This window comes from Photinus pyralis, unplaced genomic scaffold (genome assembly GCF_008802855.1).
Source record: "Photinus pyralis isolate 1611_PpyrPB1 unplaced genomic scaffold, Ppyr1.3 Ppyr1.4_LG4, whole genome shotgun sequence".
NCBI lineage: Eukaryota > Metazoa > Arthropoda > Insecta > Coleoptera > Lampyridae > Photinus > Photinus pyralis.
The window spans coordinates 43,966,819-43,987,992 of record NW_022170511.1 but is presented as its reverse complement, the minus strand read 5'-3'; the positions used below and the strand labels follow the sequence as shown (position 1 = coordinate 43,987,992).

The window sequence follows — 21,174 nt, the reverse complement described above, 5'->3', positions numbered from 1 at the left end:
TGCGCATGCGCACATTAATCTGATGTTTACAATATGCGATACGTTTGCTTACTCTAAAAGCATCTTTGGGTAATATTTCAAAGAAATACCTCCATAAATAAGAAAGTTACCATTGCGCGGTCTGCGCATGCGCACAACTGATTTTCACTAGGTATATGCGATATATTTGTCTTCACCAGAAGTATCTGTGCTTAAAATTTCAACAAAATATACTCGGTGACATGGAAATTGCAACACGTTGACGGAACTGCTGAGATGGAAATGAGCCTCATCGCTTATGAACAAAATCATTTCGCCATTGTTGTCCATGAGATCAATCAGCTGTGAAAAATTCACTCGCTGTTGGTAATCCCCTGCTGACAATTCTTGGCAACCCTGGATTTTGTAGGGGTGAAATGATAAATCGTTTTTCAAGATTCGATGTGCCGCTGATTCAGGCATTTCAAAGGAAGCAGCATGCAAACGGCTCTGCAGCGTATTTACCCATGCACCCTTGATGTTTTCGGGGGTTCTCACCATTCGATTTCGGTCTTGAGGTTTAGTTTGCAACACATTACCTGTGATTGTGATGACCCATTTCATTATCAGTCCAGAAATCTGTGAATCACTTTGTATGTTCAGGTAATGTATGTAATATGTATATAAACAAAAGACTGGTGAGTTACCAGGCGCATAAATCCAAATCACTTTAGAACATGGGATGAGCTGAGCTACCTGTAGTATATATTTACATCCGTTAGTGATATTATTTACACAGCAATTTACTTTTTAGTACAAGCTGGACTCAGTGCAAGAAAATTATTACGAAATCTTAGGTTCCATATTCGTTAGACTACAAAGAAATGAGTCGAGTTTCAAAAAGCAAAACCACTGTAATACATTGCAACTTCTAAGAAATGTTTATCACATTCAAAGAAGTTTCAAGATGAACGTAATATGCAAGGATTTTATTAAGCCTGTGAAAAAATATTTACTCAGCAAGCTAATGCCAGTACTTACTGAGGAGTACAGCAACAACAAAAATACAGTCGTCTGCGTTAGATCATGTGAGAAAATGGCAGAGTATTTAAAACTAGACAGTAAGGATGTCTTAATTGAATTATGCCGACAAATAATCGGAGACTATAATATAATTGTAAGTGCTGGGCAAGTGCTTTACAAAAATGAAGATGATCCGAAGAGTCTATGTGCAATGGCAACACTCTTATTACTTTGTATTGGTATTCCAAACTCACGTTTTGAGATTAGTGATGCTAATAGGTGGTGCGATTACGAGCATATAGATCTAAAACCATTTACCGTTGGATTAAGGCTTGCCAGAAAACTAATGGTAAAGGCGATTTTGACCGCTTCAGAAGTTGATTTAATTCGTTGCATGGAAATAGCAAACTGGACGGAAATGACATATTTTGTCAGTTATCCTGAGATACACAATGAAAGTTTGCACAATGTTTGCCTAAGTAATGCAATGACTGCTAGTCTATCTTTATTTAATGGCATCAAGACTGTGTTTAAATTTTATGTGCAGCATCTAGGTACAATGAATTCTTTGTCCTCCTTTTATGATAATAATTGATTTCAGATATGACTACAAACTCCCACATGTCCAACTTGTATATAGAAACAAATGGTGACATTGGAAAACTGGAGGTAATTAATGTTTTGCGGTTGGTAAGGCTGGCCTAACCAAAGAGTACTGGAAATGATTGTTAGTTTAACCATTTTTTGTGTTTGTTTGGGTGCAGTTTTTAAATTATTTTAAAAAAATCCTGGGCAGCGTTCCCGGCAACAACATAGAGCAAAGGTTTGTTTGCTAATCAATTCGGAAAGACTATGTTTTGTGTTCGTTTGTTTAGCTAATAAAGAAAGAGAACAAACAGAATATAAAATCAATTTGTAAAGTGCTTTTGTTCTTCTTGAACTTCATGGTAGCTTCACAATTACTGTTGGACAACAATTGTTGAATATGAGAATTTTACCACACTGTCCGTTCTTTTTTTAGAAAATATTCATTGAGCACACTTAAAAATATTGAAAGCAACCCAAAGCATTTTGGGTTCAGTCTTTATTATTTGTCACACGAGTTTATGTAGGCACAACACAAATTATGCGAATTTACGGACATAGAAACTGTATAATGTATATGCGGTAGCCACATTATAAATTCCCATTTTATAAACGAGCAAGCCACTTAATAAAATTCGGCCACATTGTAAAATAAATGTTTAGTCGGAATTAATTTGTAGCCCAACAAACATTTTTACTTTGGCCTATCATTGGTTCAACATACACATCTCCCCTAAGTCAACATTGGGTCAACATCGACGAACAACGTTTGGCCAGAATCTTTATGTCTCTGCGGCCATAGGTTGGCTGTCAACAGATCACAGATTACAGTTTGTCACTTATTTTCCGTCATGGTGTGTTGGAAAATTTATTCTGCTTTTCCCCTCTTACGTTTTCCGCCATCTCTATCTCCAGCCGTCCACAGCTACGATTTTATAATGTTTTCCATCTCTATTTGGATAGATTCCCGCAAATGTGGATTTTTTCGCAGTGTTAATATAATATATAAGTTGTATTAATATTACTATTATTTAATGGATTAAAAATACACACCACGTACCAAATATTTTTATATTTAGAAAATGCAATTTTTTCATGGCGACCAGCCCAGTTACATTTCAATGCCATGGTAGTAGAAACCTTTTTGCCAACACTCAACATGTGATCTCTGTGATATCTTTTCCATCAAGCGTTCGGAGAGTAACCACACTAAAAAAAAGTTAAAATAATACCTAATACAGTAAAGTGTAATAATACATACAGCTTTTAGTAGATATACTCATTATCTGATAACACGTTCTCCAGCTGCTGCAAGTCTTATTAATAATAATAATAATAATATTTTATTGTGCTCATGTGATGCTTCACTTACACTTGTCATACACTGAATAGATAATACAAATAAAAAATACAAAATATACAAACAGAAAAATATCACAGATTTCTTTTACAATAAATAACATAATTTTCGAAAGTATAAAAAGCGTTCACGACTAGCAGGTTTTTTACAAAAGACTTAAAAGCACAAAATGGTAGTTGTTGTATGTTAGATGGCAAACAGTTGAATAAGAAATTCGATTGGTACTGGACACCATCTTGGGATTTGCATAATCTGTAAAATTCATTTCGAATACTTGTTTTATTTCGGGTGTCATGTGCATGTCCATTGACGTAAATTTTTTGAAATGTTACGTTTTGCATAGCAAACAGCCTCGAGAATATAGATGCTTGGAAAAGTTAGAATTTTAAGATTTACAAACTCCTTTTGGCAGTCCTCTCTATAACCCATTCTGTTTATCAGTCGAACTGCTCTACGTTGCAGCTTAAAAATACACCGTCAGTGTGGGCTGTGTCCCCAAGCAAGGATCGCATATGATATTGTACTATGAACAAATGCATAGTAAGCTGTCTTAATAGTATTTTGCGATGTACTGTTCCTTAACATATTCATTAGAAATATTGACTTATATAACTTTTTTGATACCTTACTACAATGGTTATGAAATTCTAGTCTACAGTCAATAACACAGCCCAAGAAATTCGTTTGATTATCAGTCAAAGGATTATCATTCCTCAAAGACAAAGTCAGGACCTTAGTTTTCGCCTGATTTAACTTTAAAGAGTTGTTAGCACACCATGTTGCGACAACATTAATGCTGTTTTGTATATCCAAGTATGACGAATTAAAAACTACATCTGTGGAAATTAGTGTTGCATCATCGGCATATAAAATACAATGAACCTTAGCCGGTAGAAATTCCGGAAGGTCGTTGATATAAATTAAAAAAAGCAAGGGCCCGAGTATAGACCCTTGCGGTACACCTCGTTTAATTGGTAACTTCTTAGAAACCACCTTATTAAAGTTCACGCACTGGTATCTGTTAGTAAGGAAGGACTTTATTAGAGACGCACTTTTATTACCAAACTTGTAAATTTGCAAAAGCTTTCGTATTGGATATCATGGTCTAAGCAATCGAATGCTTTAGATAGATCCACAAACGCGGCAACCATATACTGTTTTTTCTCAAAACACTGTAGAACATTTGTGACCAGAGAGGTAATTGCATCAGATGTAGATCTGCTTTTCCGAAAACCATATTGATGATGGTAGAAGATGTCGTTACTCTCAAAGTAATTAGTAAGCTGTTTGCAGAGAATCTTTTCTATAATTTTACTAAAGATTGGAAGATTAGAGATGGGTCGATAACTGTTGATATCATTTTCGTCCAAGCCTTTCTTTAGTATTGGGTTGACTAAAGCAACCTTTAAATTATCAGGGAAAATACCAGATTCGATAACAATATTTGCGAGTTTAGTTAATGGAGCGACAAATGAACTAATATTGCGCTTAATTAGCGCGATACTTAAACCAAAAATGTCTCTAGCATTACTATTTCTGAGGCTTTTTATAGCATCGCGAGTAGCGGTTTGAGACACACTTTTGAATTCAAACACGAGTTCAGCTCCAATATTCAATTTACAAGAACTGATCATATCGTTGTCGTTTGTTTTACAATTGACCAAAATTTTGTCAGCAACAGTGCTAAAGAAAAGATTGAAATCATCGCACGATAACGTCGAAAGCGGTTCTATGTTACAGTCTTTATTCGACTTGATTAGAGTCCACATGGCTTTGCTGGAATTCACAGAATTCGTAATGAAGCTATCATTCGCCCTTATTTTGGCAAGCCGGATCTGTTTTTTGTAATTCAGAAACAAAGATTTTTTCAGTCGGTATAAGTTCTCAGTCCGATATTTATTGTATAAGTCACTAACCAATTGTAAGCTGTTACGTAGTGAACGTATATGATTGTTAAACCAGTTAACTTTAAGTTCACGTCTTTTATTTTTAAATTTTACGAGAGGAAAACTGTCGTTGTGAAATTCGCAGATGAGACTCTGGAAAATATTCCAGATATCGTGGCAATCGTCTCGTTTGTTGTGAAAGAGTAAACTCCAATTATAATTTTGCAGTTTACAAAAAAATGAGTACATTCCAGAAGTGGATAATGGTCGATATGATTTAACTATTGGTTTGGTGGCACCGATAGTGTTTAGTTCCATGACAACGTGTTGACCAACGTGGTCAGAGAGACCAGTATTGATACATGTTGATTGAAAGTTAGAGCGTTCTATTTGAGGCTTGAGTCGCGGAAGAAAAAACCGATTGACACAAGTACCATTCGGCCAGATGGCAGGATCCATAACTTTGTTTAAATCCGAAAGATTCACCGTCACTTTAAATGAAGAATAGTACGTGGGATATTTGGACTGAAGTTGTTCACAAATAACCTCATTAAATAAAGGTTTCAAGTAATTATGTAACATGTCTACAGTAGTAGAGGAATCTAACTTGTACACATGCACATAGGCTCTTTGAATCGCAGCTTTGATGTTACAAGTGAGGTTTTGACAGTTATTTCCAATTACAGGCATATTACGAGTTGGTTTTGTTTTCTTCTCGCGAGTTACTAACTTCCAATCGTCCTTAGGGATGTCGTCTGTGTGACCTTTCACAACATTGGAGTAAGGGGCCGCACCAGTAGCAGTACCAGCATTGGAACGTACAGTATCTGTAGCTGATGCACTATTCTCATGAGTTTTTAAATTCGATTTCACCGATAAATCGTTTGAAGCGATTATTGGTGGTTTATCGGACTTAGTTTTGGACTGGTTTGTTTGTTTATTTACTTTCTTGGTCAACACCGATTTCGAGGTCGGGTCAACACTGATATCACTAATGGTCATACCTGATACTTGCATTTTATTTAGAAGAACAATTTGATTTTGCAAAGACGAAATCGTGATTTCCTGATTGGATATCAAACGTTCTTTCTCAATAATGAGATCTCTTAAAAATTTTATTTCCATTTCATATAACTTATCAGTAAGTAAGGCATTCTCATCATGCGCAGAGTCGTCACATTGCACAGAACCAGTATTTACGCAACAGTCTAGTTGCTTGTCACTAATTAATTTAACATTTTTTATGTGTTTGGCACAGCTGGGATGATACACCGAATCGCAATTGATACATTTTAAAAATGTTAAAGCCGTTTTAGAGCAACGTTTACAAGTTTTGTTACATGGCGTGTCGGACGCGTCCGCACTACCGCCCGCCATCTTAACATACCTATTCATTATGGGCAGCTGTAAATGTGATCTGGTCTATTTGAGTGTCATCTAAAAAGCATTATGCGGGTCACTCTGTAAGTGGGCGCAAACCTGTTGAGGGCCCAGAACAAGAGAGGAATAATAAATAAATAAATCAGGCACATAATTTTTTGGGGGTTCTTTTAAAACTGCTGCTACTTCGCTTGAGAGTTTCTCAAATTTTTGAAGTAAATGCATTACTAAAAATATCAGTCTATGGAAAATATATAGCATAAATACATAGTGCATTGAAAGAGTAGTAAAAAAGAAGCTACCAGTATACCCACCTTTATTTTTTGTAATCATTTGCAAGTGCATGCATTGTAGCTCGTACTTGCGGCCATATCTCGCTCTTGCACCCTTGGTTTTGATGTAGTTGGCACAGTAGATGTAACTTGCTTTTTTCTGGTAATATCATATGATGAAATCTCTTGTTTCGAATTTAGGAAAACTTCGAATTATATTTTTCTATAAACATTTACCGCCACTTCCTCTTCTGTTTGGGAGACATTTTGTTGCTGTTGTAGTAATCTACCCATTTTTTATTTCGCCTTTCAGTATTCAGCTGCAAGAAAAATGTATCAGTAATTCAAATTAAATTAGTTATTAAAGTATGTGCGTACTTGTACTTACTAGAATTGTATTTGACATTTACAAGCCAAAATCCAGCTTAATTTTGATTGAAATCTTGGTGATTGATGACTGCCTTGGTGTTTAACAAATCGGATTCATATGGCGGCCAGTAACACATATCTTGCCCGTTATCTATAACCAGCCATCTTTCAGAAATGATATCCATGGGAACATTTCCGTCTTCATTTTCCTCCTCGGGAAACACCACAACCACATAGTTGCTTAAAAATTATCCAAACAAAATTAACAAACATAGACTAATAATAACATATTTAGTAACGGGCGATCAAAAATGAGTTGCTGTCGAGTCGCCTTTGGAAGTTCAAGTTAAATACGATTTCCCATATAAACAAAAGTTCCAAAGGTGACTCGACAGCAACTCATTTTTGATCGCACAGTATTAACATTAATAAATAAATTGAAAACGCATGCTCATAAGTATTAATAGTCCAAGATCCCAGGGCTCTCTGTTCCCGTTAGCACCTTCTATGGCCACTTTTTTTTTGGAGAATCGAAATCTTTATCAGAATTTCCATAGCACGCTAGATGTAGAAGCTACAGACTACTGCTTTCATATTTCTAATAGGCGGCATATTGGATTTTTACGGAGTGAGATAGAGGACAAAAAAAGAAAAATAATGGCGTGTCACAATCTATACTTTTACATAAATTTACATGAAAAATTTTAAAATCACATGCGATGCATTCAAATGAATTTGAATTTGAGTTGTTGAAATATTCTAATTTTTGTGTTTTCTTAGAAATACGCCATATAGCTAATTTAAAAATTAAAGCAAATGCAACCTTTTTCCTGTGTAATCTAATGAAGGAAACTGAAATATTGCAGATAAAAGGTCTTACTTTTGAAATTAGTACGACCCAGGAGTACGACTATATGGCAGAAACACAAAAATTGGAATATCTCAACAACTCTTCACATTCGCATTCTTGGCTAAAACAACTGCAAATGACCTCTATTAACATGTACTATAATATACAGTGATATTCATGTAGAAGTACATAGGGATTTCTTATATGAATTTCGTATGTCTACTTTTACATGATAAAAGTCTTCTAAAGGACGCCTAACTTTATGCAACCAAAATAACTACCTACAACAAATGAAGATCTGCCTGTCATATTAATTAATTTGAATATTATTGCTTTGTCTTCCGTATTCTAATTTTCGTTCTTGTGCGATGTTATTCAACTAAAGAAAAGTTGATATTTCCAATTATTGGTATAGTGCCGATAACAGTTAAAGGAGCCTAAGAGATTTATTTTTTGTCAAGCCAAAGCAACAATATTCAAATTAATAATTAATATGACAGCCAGATCTTGATTTGCTTCAAGAAGTTATTTTTGTTGCATGAAATTGGACGTCTTTCAGAAGACGATCATTTGAAAGTAGACATAGGAAGTCCCTATGTCTACTTCTATATGAATATCACTGTATACGTTTATCAACCAGTCACCCTGTCTATTACTGCTAATTAAACGCAAATATAACAAATCAAAAGATTCAGTTGGTATGTAATTTTGGCGTTGATTTTATTTCATAGAAATTTGTTAGCTCCTTGAATCTTGGAAAAGCACAACTTGTAAAAAAAGTTGGCAGCCAATATATTTTTTATCAAGGATGCTATACCGGGTGGTGCCTAGAGCGACGCAGCATAGGGATTTCAATGGTAATTGCTTTATAGGCAATTACTAACTCCCCTAATTATTTTAGAGCAAAAGTCTAAATGTATTTTTTTTAGAGAAAAAAATACTGCATCTGTTCATACTATTACTTATAATTTTCCGTTTTTTAAAACCGTAGAAATCGACAAAATAAAAAGGTCCATTTTACAATTAATCAGATGCGCCTGGGAACTACTTAAAAAAACAGCGATCACGTTTCATTATTTGCCTTTGACGTATATTAAATTTATACTTGTTCATGAATTAGTTAATCATAAAATTATTTATCATGTATTTAAATGAAGAGAAAGTGGAAATGTTAAAGCTGTTTTATGACCGCCAAGTAACGTCTTTAGTTAGTGTGAAGCACCCCAATCGGCCGATTCCAAGCAGTACCACAGTTAGACAAAATTGTGTGCAAGTTTGAAAGAACAGGCACAGTGTTACATATCTGCAATTGCAATAACGTTCAAAATATCCGTCAAAACCATCAGGAGAACGACAATACATTCAACGTTTAGACTGCAGTAGCGGAAAATTCGAATATAAGTTTAAGAACAATTTCTTCCTCAAGTCAAATTCTTTTTTTTTTTCAATTACATATGCAGGTACTCTGGTTCCGGACAATGATAAACAAATAGCAGATGCAGCATTACATTCTCTAAAAAAACATTACCCAATAAATTGACGCTTTTTCTTGCAACGGATAGTTGTAACAGAAATAAATATGAAAATCGTTTGACGTCAAACAACGATAACTTAGATGCGACGCGCTTATAGTTTGTTATAAAGATTCCAAAGCATCACTGATTTATAAAAATGTAATTTTTTATTTTGCCGATTTTTACGGTTTTGAAAAAGGGAAAATTATAAATAATCGTATGAACAGATGCAATACTTTTTTCTCTAAAAAAAACGTATTTAGACTTTTGCTCTAAAATAATTAGGGGAGCTAGTAATTGACTATAAAGAAATTACCATTGAAATCGCTATGCTGCGTCGCGCAAGGCACCACCCTGTATAATATAGGATTTTTTAAAAATAATAGTAATAATTTATTCATGCTAATGTACATAAAGTACTTACATATCGTCATTCCTTAGGTACGATAGTCTAGATTGCCTGACTACACTCATAATGTTGCATATGTCATATTCCTACTCTAATGTGACGTCACCAACGGACCAATAGCTATTATATGTACATATATATATATATACCACAGCTGACTCCTCCGTAAGCTCGCTGCCATTTTGGACCCCACTGACAATTAACGCTTGCTAAATGTTGCATGTCCTGCATGTATTGTCTTATCATTTAAAGAGTAACTATTGATTTTTTTAACGTTTATTAATGCATACAGATATTTAAGGTAAGATTTAACACACGTAAACAGTTTTACCGTGCACAAATTTGAACTGTCATTTGGTTCCAAAATGGCAGATGAGTCTGTTGCCTTAATCGAGTATTGTAAACGGACCTGGCTTATAATTTGCTAAGTTTAGTATGCTTTATAATACCGGCCGATAGTGTTTTATATTTGTCGTTTAATGTTGTTGCAGAGCAATCCAGCAATAGATGTCTGCTCCCTTCATTCTTCAATAACAAGTTTATCTGTTGAGGGCAATGGCTATATGGCATATAAACTAATTGAAGTGCTGCACAGAAATATGATTTGCATTAACGACAGCGATGCAGAGTTGTCTGACAATTTACATGAAGTGCTACAAAACTGCGCTAAACGCTTGTTGCATCAGATGTTCTCGTCTGCTTCCATTAACATAGATTTTGCGTTCAATCTATTGATTATCTTAAAAGACGTGAGCTACTGTAAACGTTTTTTGGTGCAAAGTTTAAAACAATATAAAAGAAATTTTGTCAAATTTGAGAAGACTGCTCAAGTTTCTCTAAGGTTTCTGAAACATTACAACGTTGAACATGGACAGCTGTTATGTGGGGACATCTTATGTCTTTCAAAATGGTGGAAGCGGTTAAATAATTGTTGCATTCCATATGAGGAATTTTTCAGACAGTCACCAAGAGAACTTCTTTCAAAGCTCATTAAATTGAAGTGCTTAGATACAAAAATGATAAATAGATTTTGTTTAGACGCCAATTTTGACGTTGATCAACATTATCAGCTCTACTTGGAAAGCTTGCTATTGAATTGGGAGCCTCGTTATAGAATTTGCGTTAATGGTACTGGCGCAGTAAGGCTTGTTATGGAACACAAAAAAGATGAATTCTTTGAAATATGTTTAGAAGTTATTCATCTTATTGACTCGGTTGATGTTGTACTGGATTTACTGAAAACCATTTGGGAGAAGGTAAGTGCATTCTAATATTATTTAGCTTTTTGTACTGATTGAAAGCAGCATGATGATTATACTTTTTTTTCTTTGTAGTTTTCGACAGTTATTGTTCCTTTGTCCCATATTTTTGATCAAGGCTTTAAGGTTAATTAATTAGAAGCAGAATTTTATTCTCCTTCAAAATACTAAAAATGTACTGGGTGTTTCGTTTTAACAAATGTTATTTTGTTGTATATTTTGAGAACTCCATACTCAACTGTTTTTGTGTTTTGGTCCCCTGTATTCCTAATGAAAATGCTAATTTTACCGACTTTGTAGCTCCAATAATAAGAAAATTCTAGAATCTTTTCACACATGTTTTTACAGGAATTTCTAAAGGCTAATTCAGATTATGCAATTATTCCGTGCAAATCTGTTACACGTATTTAAAATTCGTTGCGCAATTTTCTCTGGAACACGTTAGTTTAACAAAATTTGGGTTGAAACTTCTATATTATCTCTTATTTTATTCTCTATAACTGTTTACATTATGAGAGTTATTGGGAAGTGCTCTCTGACACAAACTTGTGAGAGTTTTACTATCCCCTGTAAATTACGCTTTAGTTACTAATTTAAGATATTTTAGGTCAACTTTTATCATTATGAGGTGTTCACTTGCATTCTGGACTTATTATCTTTTTTGGGTGCAAGTTCTGATAACAAGGAGAAACGCACTGTATTATCATTTTTGTATTCGTACAATCGAGTTGGCAAGCCAGGGGAAACCGAAGTTGAACAGTGGTTTACACTATATCCTGATACTCAATCTATTGCTGCTCTGTCTCAGTGGCGATTACCTTTCACTCCTACACTATTAACTAATAAAATATGGAGCATCATTCGACCGGAAGTAAATTTAAAAACATACACGCATTGGTTTAAAGCCATACGAGTCTTACTAAATCTGACTCAGGATGACATATGCAGTTATGTTGTAAAAGATGTTGTAAGTGCGTGCAAATAATCATCCAAAAAGAGTTTAAGTATTTTTTTAGATATCAAGTGGCGTGTTTGCAAACAATAACGTCGAAGAGTGGATGATTCAGGCTAAGCATGAGGAATTGCTTCAAGAAATAGATCTGTGTATGCAAAATATTAGTAATTACGAGTTAGCCACAGCTACATTGTATACATTAATTCCTAATATACCAAAAGGTAAGTGATTTCTTCAGTTGATTACTTTTGGTACTGATACTTGCGTTCGGTGTGTTGTTGAGAAATTTAAGTAATATTTCGAATGAATGTCATTGGTAGTGCACTTACTAAGATTAAGAAGTATTACACTTACATTAGCGGCAAGTGATGAGAAAGCTTTTTAACCTGTTTTTTTTTAAATGTAATTTTAAGGAGCGGACATGGTGAATGCGGCTGCTTTATGTTACAAGTATGCGTGCAAATATCTAGCACAATTCCCAAAATCTGTCGATGTTCAAAAGGCTGTGATCAAAGTAAGTAGATTCTACCAACATTTATATTAATGAAAGGTTTTTATTTCAGGTGCATAAGAAGTATTTACATTTTTCGATTATACATATACTTCATGTAAATAATTTGGCTGATAAGAAGTATCTCGATATTATAGGATTGCCCATTGAAGATTTCATCAAAGCATTATATATGGATGATAGAATTTTGAAAAAAAGGGAACTCATTAACGTGTATTGTCCAGGTAAATACAACACTTGGGTATCTGTAGTTACAAAACCAGGACTGAAATGTCAGCTGGTATTAATAATTCTGTTCCTGCTTTTTAAGTGATATATGAAAAAAATGTTATTTTCTTGCAAATTTGTACCGACAGCTGCTATTTCAATATAGCAAACAATTTTAAACACATTTTCAAGGAGTAGGGATCTTTTTCTGTATGATTGAAAAATAAATCGTCTTTCCATTCAAATCACTTCATTGCAAGAACTATTCACATAGGTACAGGATGTCAATTTTAAAACTTGCAGTCGGCCTATGAATTAAAAATAAATAATACACCAGACATGCGTGATCTGCAAAATGCACATACTGCGCTGACGCAGTTAAGAATTGAAGCATTGTCCAGGTCCGTACTTAATATTAACACTGATTTTATCTCTCGCGCTTAAAACAGTTCCTTCGGATATACTATTTTCTATCTATTAGTATAAATTCAAATTGAAAATCATCCCAAACGTATTACTGACGTTATTTATTTACAGATATAAATAAAGCAGTTGAAGAATTGGCTGTGCTGCATAATATAAACGTTCAAGAAAAAAGGATAGAATTGCTAACTTACTGGTTGTCCGTCCCTTTGCTGTCAGTACCCTTCTCAATAAAGAAGGATACATCAATTCAAATGAACTCATTGCACGAATTCAACAATACGTCGGAACATTTGATTCGGTACATATTTATAATCAACCCTTACTTACTTCTTACTTTATCTTTCAGAGCATCTTACTTATGTACCAGTGGAAACTTGTCAGACTGGCAATCATATTTACTGGCGGTGGGAAATGTCGAGGTAACCGAATCAAAAAATTTGGGCTTCAAAGCAATGGCCCTAAAGTGTTTTTGCAACATTTCCACCATTAAGGATATTGAAAGGCTAACCGGGTCAACCTATAATGAGTATCGGTACGTTTCAGATGACAGACAAACTGAAAGTCACTTGCACTTTTCAGGAATTTCATAAATAAATTATCTCTAATAAGTAATCTGGAGCATTTTGGCTTTTATTTTACAATTGATGCCCTAGATAGACATAATAAAGTGGAGCTGTTGAATCGATTATCCTACCACATGAATAGCATTATGTCATTAAAGGTAGTGGCCTCTGTATGTGTAACGTATACAATTTATGAAACAAAGTATTGGGCAACCATAGTAAGGGGTATGGTAAAGTTAGAGATGGTATGTATAATCATGTGGTTGTGATTTTTTGAGTTGTAATTCTCATTGTAGTTTCAAGAATTAAAAGAAAGTTTAACGTTTTTGAAGAAGAAAGTAGTTGTGTACAATTTGCAGTGGTATATAGATGCTTGGCAGTTTGTAATAAATTATTCTTTGAAATCTACATCACAAGTTGATCGCGGAACAGTTCGGAAGCAGTGCATTGATAGCTTTATTGTGATACAAGTTAATTAATCACTTATGTAGAATTACAATCTGACTGCATGAGTTCTTTTAGGCATGTCCAGTATTATTTTCATTAAACTTTGAGCCTATCATTGGAAAATTTTTGGAGCTGGAACAATATGAATTTGTAGCATTGTTGCTTCAATATTTAAAGAAAGAGGACCAAGATCGTTACATAAAGGTATTTATTTAATATTGTACGCATATTTGATCGTAATACTGTTTTTAGGCGTTACATAATGTTAATATAAATATTGGTGACAGATTTAGAGAATTAATAGGCATGGGATTTGTTGGTTCTACACATGTAAGTATAATTTTATATTGTTTTGTTTCTTCATTGTTTTTGGGCGTCAGCGCGTTATTTTACCGCACACATACACACACACTTCAAACAACTATTCAGATGTATTAAAAAAACCTAACCCAACTGTTGTATTTGCGCAATCATTATCATTATTTATTGAGATATTCAATTGAAATTTTCTATGTAGGCACCTCGAATAAAAGTATAACTAATGCTGAATCAAAAAATTATTTTGCGCGCTGAAATAGTGGTACAGAATCAACCGCCTAAGGTGCGTTGTAAAAATGATGGTTGCGTAAACATCTCAAGGATCGTTTGGTGTTCAGTTGTACTTATCAGATTTTTTTGTATTGTTACCGACAAGATATAGCCATATTATGTCTTGTAAGCCATAGAAAATATGAAGATTGTCAAATTAGAAAAAAGTTACGCAATTAAAGAGCAATTATCATGCTGTAAAGAAAACCAGAAAATTCTGATTACTTCCAAACATATGACGGAAAAACCGAAATTTGCCGATTTTGTTTTTATTTTTTTCTGATGTTATTTCAGCAGACTCAAAAAATAAAACACTTTCTCATTGCCTCTATTTGAGCTCTAAAAGACAGCGTTGACGCATTTTCGATACAACGTTTTGTTTTGAAGAAATCATTGACTTTATTTTTATATGGCCCGTGAAAAAAGTACATAATGTATTGAATAGGATCTTTTCTTATTCCAGGTCCCATTGGTGTTCTTGCACGATTAAGCCGTTGTGCATGGGTACACTGTCCTGTTAAAACCACGAGCTTCCTACTTTTATTTTTTTTGTGTGCCGTACATCATTGTAATCGTAATAAAAATTGCTAATACAATATGTACTTTTTTTATGGGTCATATAAAAAAAATAAAGTTGATGATTTCTCCAAAACGAAATGTTACCTATATTGCAAATCTATACCAGGAAAGTTTGGTGTCATTAACCACTGCAGAGAAAAAATTAATTTCATCTCCATACCTTCATCACCTATAGTTCGTTTCACCAATAATTTAACATTTCTCATTAGGTTGTTAAGTAGCGGGAATTCCCACTGCACATTTAAAGCAATAGGACAATAGCCACCATTTAACTAAAAGTCAGCGGTTCTCAATAAAATTTTAATGTTTCAAACGCCAAATTGTAGTGCTCGTATAAATCGGCCCATTTCCTTAATAATCGATACATTTAAAATGTAGTTCCTTAAGGAATGCGTCGATAGGACATTAACGACAATAATCGTGTTGATACCATATTAATGTATTAATTAAATAGGTAGACACATTCCAAGTATATAGTTTCCCCAATTACAATTTGGCGTTTGAAACATTAAAATTTTATTGAGAACCGCTGACTTGTAGTTAAATGGGGGCTATTGTCCTATTGTTTTAAATCTCCCAGTGGGAATTCCCGCTACTTAACGCTACTTAATGACCTAATGTTAAATTATTGGTGAAAGGAACTATATCACTCCATGCACTCAACCAACCTTGTTTATTTGTGGAGCAATTGACCAAAAACTTTAAAAGCAAGGTAAGGGAATAGAACGCATATAAAAAAGTGGAATGTGTACTTGTGCAGAACGAAATGTCTATCCTTTGCCCAAATTTTGATCATAACACCTACAAAGTGACATGATGTAATTTACTTTTTTTAAATTTCAGGTGCAGAACATCTTATCTAAATTTCACAATGGGAGTGATTTAAATGAAGTGGATTAGGATTACGCATTATTGTTACTGTTGTATGACAAGATATTTTTATTTTTTCATTAAAAATTATGTATTTTCTTTATTGTTAAGCGAGCATGATTTCTGTAGTCCCTATTTCTTTTATAGATAATAGATACTTTATGGCTATTTGCTATGGCAAATTTAAGGGGAGCTTAGCTTAAAGCGTAGCTTAAAATCCATGGCAACCATTGTCTCAATAATCGTTGCCATGGATTTTAAGCTAAGCTCCACTTAAATTTGTCGGTGCAAACGGCCATAGGTATACCAAGGGTGGAATTCATAGATATTATACTTAAGTTAGACATACACTTTACTAAGTGCACACTTAGTTTAGTTTAATTGAAACTTATATTTACTACTTAACTGTTTGAATTTCGCGCGTTACTATAGCCCTAATGTAATAATAATGTAATGTAAGAGGTCACTTTGGCTAATATTTTTTTGAATACCAAAATATTGCTAAGTACACATTAAGTATGAGTAAATTAAGTGTCTAATGGTCGTTTGCACCGACAAATTAAAGTAGAGCTTAGCTTAAGCGTAGCTTAAAACTAGGCATGGGAATTTTTTTCGATATATCGATAGTTATCGATATATCGAATAACAATAGGTAGAGCTAAAAAAATCGATAGATCGATAAGTATCGATATATCGATATGTCGATAACTATTGATATATCGATAACTATCGATATGTCGATAACTATCGATATGTCGATAACTATTGATATATCGATATGTCGATAACTATTGATATATCGATGTGTCGATAACTGTACGATAAAATCCATTTTCGGGTTTACTCTCGTGCAAATTTACTATTTTTAGTCGCTCGACGATTCGGAAACTTAACTTTGCTCCCTTTCTCAAGAGAAGCGCTACGTCACATCATCATCCATGCCAAATAAACGCAGTAATAAAATCTTTAGAAAATAGATATTTTCGTCTTACTGACGATTGCTCAAAAAAAGAAGCACTTCAAAAACTTGAACAAAATGTTGCATCAAAATGGCTACTCTTTAGGTAAAATAAAGAAGACAATCAAAGGGTGTAATCATGGTCTATGTATCGGTATCTGACTGATGGTTACAGAGGACCAGTCACAAAAAAACAGAGAAAGCTAAGAACACTTCAAATTTAGATATACAGTTTCAATTGATTGACATTTACGAAATCTAACAAAAAACTCTTGATAAAGGTAGCAAAGAAACGTCGAGTAACTATTAATACCTAGTCACTTTACACGAGAATAAACCGGAAAATGGATTTTATTAATAAAACTCGATAAGATAACTATCCCTGTCGATAACTATCGATACGTCGAATATTTCTCTCAAATGAGATGTGCAATTACCGCTTAATTACAGCGGTAATTGCATTGTAGAAACTATAATAATGTGCGATAATTGCACAAGTTAATCTGGTAACTCCAATAAAGTTGCAAGAACTGCATTCGGTTATTTTCATATTTTGTTAAAAGAGCCCTCTTGTCTTGTCGGGCTCTTTTGCCAAAATATAAAAGTAAACTCATGCAGTTTTTAGACACGCTTTCAAAAAAATTATCGGTAATATTATATCGATACCTATATATTAAAAACTATCGCCATAACGAGAACTATCGATATACCGATACTTATCGATATAGCGACAGTTATCGATCTTTCGATAGTTATCGGTGTATCGATAACCATTGATATTTTGATAATTATCGGCATATCAATAAGTAAAATATATCGATAGGTAACTACCAGATACTTATATCGATAGGTGAAAACAGTTATCGCCCATCCCTAGCGATAACTATCGATATATCGATACCTATCGATAGTATTCATATATCGATAACTATCGAAATATCGATAACTATCGATATATCGATAGACAAATCGATAACTATTGATATATCGATAACTATCGACATATCGATCGATAACTATCGACATATCGATAGGTATCGATATATCGATAACCATCGATATTTCGATAATTATCGGCATATCGATAAGTAAAATATATCGATAGGTAAGTACCCGATACTTATATCGATAGGTGAAAACAGTTATCGCCCATCCCTAGCGATAACTATCGACATATTGATAACTATCGACATATCGATATATCGATAACTATCGACATATCGATACCTATCGATAGTAATCATATATCGATAACTATCGATATATCGATAACTATCGAAATATCGATAACTATCGATATTTCGATAATTATCGGCATATCGATAAGTAAAATATATCGATAGGTAAGTACCCGATACTTATCGATAGGTGAAAACAGTTATCGCCCATCCCTACTTAAAACCCATGGCAACCATTGTATCAATATTCGTTGCCATAGCTTTTAAGTCACGCTTAAGCTAAGTCTACTTAAATTTGTTGGTGCAAACGTCCGTCAGTATGCCTTAAAGTTAAGCATAACTTAAATACCATATTGTCTTAAACAATCGTTACCATAGATTTTAAGTTCGACTTAAGCAAGGTTTGATTTTGTTGGTGCAACCATAGAGTAAATTACTCTGGTGCAACTGAACATAACTTAAGTTAATCTATGAATTCCACCCTTAAAAGCGCCCTCTATTGGGCAGCAATTAAAACTGTAAAATGACGTTTAAGGATTTATGCATTTGATATCGTTCCAAAAAATTTAAAACGATTGCAATTCAGTCCAAACACGTCTTGTTTCACATTCTACCAGTGGTGCATCGAAAAAAAGATCAGGGTTAGAAAATTGAACATGATTCCTAAAAAAACCCCTGTATATTCTCACTTTATATGACCAATGATGTAAGTCTTTCAGCGTAACTTGTATTTAAAATATGAGCGAAATATCTTAAAAACCGCAGGCGATATAAAGACAAATCTTGAAATTGTAACACCCTGTAGATTGATAACGAAGCTTTTGCGGATCTATGTTTATATAAACTTTATCATAAAATAGACCAAAGAATTAGTCTCTTCCGTAGTTACATCATATTTAGAAACACCCTGTGTATAGTCACTTTTTTTTTGCTTATCTCATTTTCAATGAACGATTGTATATTCTTGCTGTGTAGCTCATTATTTTTATTCATTACGCTCTCAGATACTTGCATACCTAAAATCCTAAATGCATTATACTTTCTCTTTCTTTTAATTTGCTCTTTCTCCCATACATTGACGTAGTCTTGTACCATGCGATCAAAAATGAGTTGGTGTCGAGTGACCTTTGGAATTTTTGTTTACATGGAAAATCATACTTAACTTAAAATTCCAAAGGCGACTCGACAGCAACTAATTTTTGATCGCTCGTTAGCTCCTTTTCCTCGCCTGCAAATCCGCAGATCCATATTGCGTCTAGTTGATTGCATTCGATATGCGTTCTTCTTATTTAATGCTATCAATACTCAATGCCTATACCTTAACTCCTCGTTCATGTGTTTTCACTAGTGGGCTTAAAAAGCAAATTCGCTTGTGTAAGTAATTCTAGGTATCCCTTTTTGAACATTGATGGTAAGGTATGGGTATACTTCCCAGTCTTTCGATCTTGCTCTGGTATTCCGTGTTTTAACCTTTATTGAAGATTTGAGTTGAGAGTTGACTTTGCTATTCCCTGCTTTCCTATGTTTAGCTTTTCACTTGTTCTTCTATTGTGTGAAATACTTTTACTTTTTTACCTTTCTTCATCCTTTCCCTGCTTTTTTTGTTTTGCTGCTGACGTGACTTCTATTATTTTGATTCGTTGTAGGTACTTTTCACAACTACCTCTTTTTATCGCCCAAAAGTGCCGCTTTGTTTCCTGTTGTTACCTACGTATTGTACCTATTTATTCCGCAAACTTTTGCCGTTTGTATTAAATATATAGTCATTGTCCTTAAACTCTATCCTTCTCCCTTTTGACCCTTTTCCATAGAGGAAAGGGTGCAAATATGGGCTGGTCTTGTAATATGGGCTAGATACGTTTCTCAGCTATTCGATGCAGATTTCTTCATCTGACTATTGCAAACGGTAATTGGTGAAGTAAAATTGTCACCGTAGCGATGGCGCCACAGTGGTAGATGTTTCACACTTTATAATAAATGTTTGTCAGTTACTGTGAGTGTCAAAACTTTTTCGGGTAAGTTTATAAATTCTAGTACTTGAAAATAAACAATAATGTCAAAAAAACGTCTGCGTCACATTGAAGCCCTATAATCAGCCTTTGATGTATGCTAATTAGTTTTCTTCAAATTGACAACTTTTAAAAATAACCTCGTTTGTTGTGTAGCGCGAGCATGTTTGCAATATGGGCTATGCTTCGGTTTTGATTATGGGCTAGTGGCCCATATTTAGATACATGTAAAATGCACTTGAATTACTTCAGGATGTCAAGACAAGAGCTGAAAGAAGCGAAAAAAAGAAAACAATGGGATGAAAAAGATATGGAACGTGCGATAATAGCTGTCAGGCAGCATGAAATGGGTACGCTAAAAGTGTTCAGTAATAACCGCTTCACCGTACAAAAATGAATTGATCCAGTCGCTCAACAAAGTCAAAGGGAAACAAAAAGGTACAGAAGAAGACAAAGAAAACAGAAAAGGAAAAGGAATAAAAAAAGGAAAACATAAGCAAGTTACAAAAGCCACAAAGAACAAAAAGAAGGAATCTGATTCTAGTACCGAGGAAGAGGAGGAATATGTGCCTGCAGATGATGATAGTGATTACAATGAGTTTCCTAATACCCAGTCTCCACAAGACGCAGCTGACGTGACCTGTATGTTTTGCGAAGCACCTTTTGCAGATGATAACCAGGGTGAGATATGGATCAAGTGCCTCATGTGCAATTTGTGGGCCCATAACGAGTGCGCTGGGGCCGAAACAGACGAGTATGTTTGTGATTTTTGTAAGTAATGTTTTCCTAAATAAAAAAAAATAAAAATCTCTTTTTCACACATTTATTACGCATTTTTCGGGGTAGCCCATATTTAGGACCATTATTCAAAAGTCGCAAAAATTCAATTTTTCATTATTTTCGCATTAGTGAATATTTATTTTTCTTTAATCAATCTGCACTTAGGATATGTTGTAACTAATTAATATAGTTATCCTTAGGTACCTTTGGAATTAAAATAGAATGTTTATTTTTTTTT

The 21,174-nt window shown here is 34.1% G+C and overlaps 1 protein-coding gene and 2 long non-coding RNA genes across 3 annotated transcripts in view; 2 read left to right on the top strand and 1 right to left on the bottom strand.

The window, feature by feature from the left end:
• Window positions 1-16,110, top strand: part of LOC116169672 — a 44,607-nt gene extending 28,497 nt beyond the window's left edge. Inside the window, exons 14-27 of the mRNA XM_031485820.1 lie at window positions 773-1,535; window positions 1,583-1,650; window positions 10,098-10,862; window positions 11,473-11,832; window positions 11,882-12,041; window positions 12,234-12,334; window positions 12,384-12,555; window positions 13,076-13,262; window positions 13,311-13,496; window positions 13,544-13,772; window positions 13,824-13,997; window positions 14,050-14,178; window positions 14,227-14,304; window positions 15,985-16,110. Coding sequence (XP_031341680.1) covers window positions 773-1,535; window positions 1,583-1,650; window positions 10,098-10,862; window positions 11,473-11,832; window positions 11,882-12,041; window positions 12,234-12,334; window positions 12,384-12,555; window positions 13,076-13,262; window positions 13,311-13,496; window positions 13,544-13,772; window positions 13,824-13,997; window positions 14,050-14,178; window positions 14,227-14,304; window positions 15,985-16,041 — 3,429 coding nt within the window. The 3' untranslated portion in view covers window positions 16,042-16,110. The remainder of the gene's footprint in view (window positions 1-772; window positions 1,536-1,582; window positions 1,651-10,097; window positions 10,863-11,472; window positions 11,833-11,881; window positions 12,042-12,233; window positions 12,335-12,383; window positions 12,556-13,075; window positions 13,263-13,310; window positions 13,497-13,543; window positions 13,773-13,823; window positions 13,998-14,049; window positions 14,179-14,226; window positions 14,305-15,984) is intronic.
• Window positions 6,201-7,171, bottom strand: LOC116169678. The gene is made up of 3 exons (XR_004145033.1): window positions 6,853-7,171; window positions 6,507-6,784; window positions 6,201-6,249 (listed from the first exon to the last, which is right to left on the bottom strand). It is a non-coding gene; the product is annotated as an uncharacterized LOC116169678 (long non-coding RNA).
• A 3,901-nt stretch (window positions 16,111-20,011) lies between the features above and the next one.
• Window positions 20,012-20,627, top strand: LOC116169327. The gene is made up of 2 exons (XR_004144934.1): window positions 20,012-20,162; window positions 20,409-20,627. It is a non-coding gene; the product is annotated as an uncharacterized LOC116169327 (long non-coding RNA).
• The last annotated feature ends 547 nt before the right edge of the window (window positions 20,628-21,174 follow it).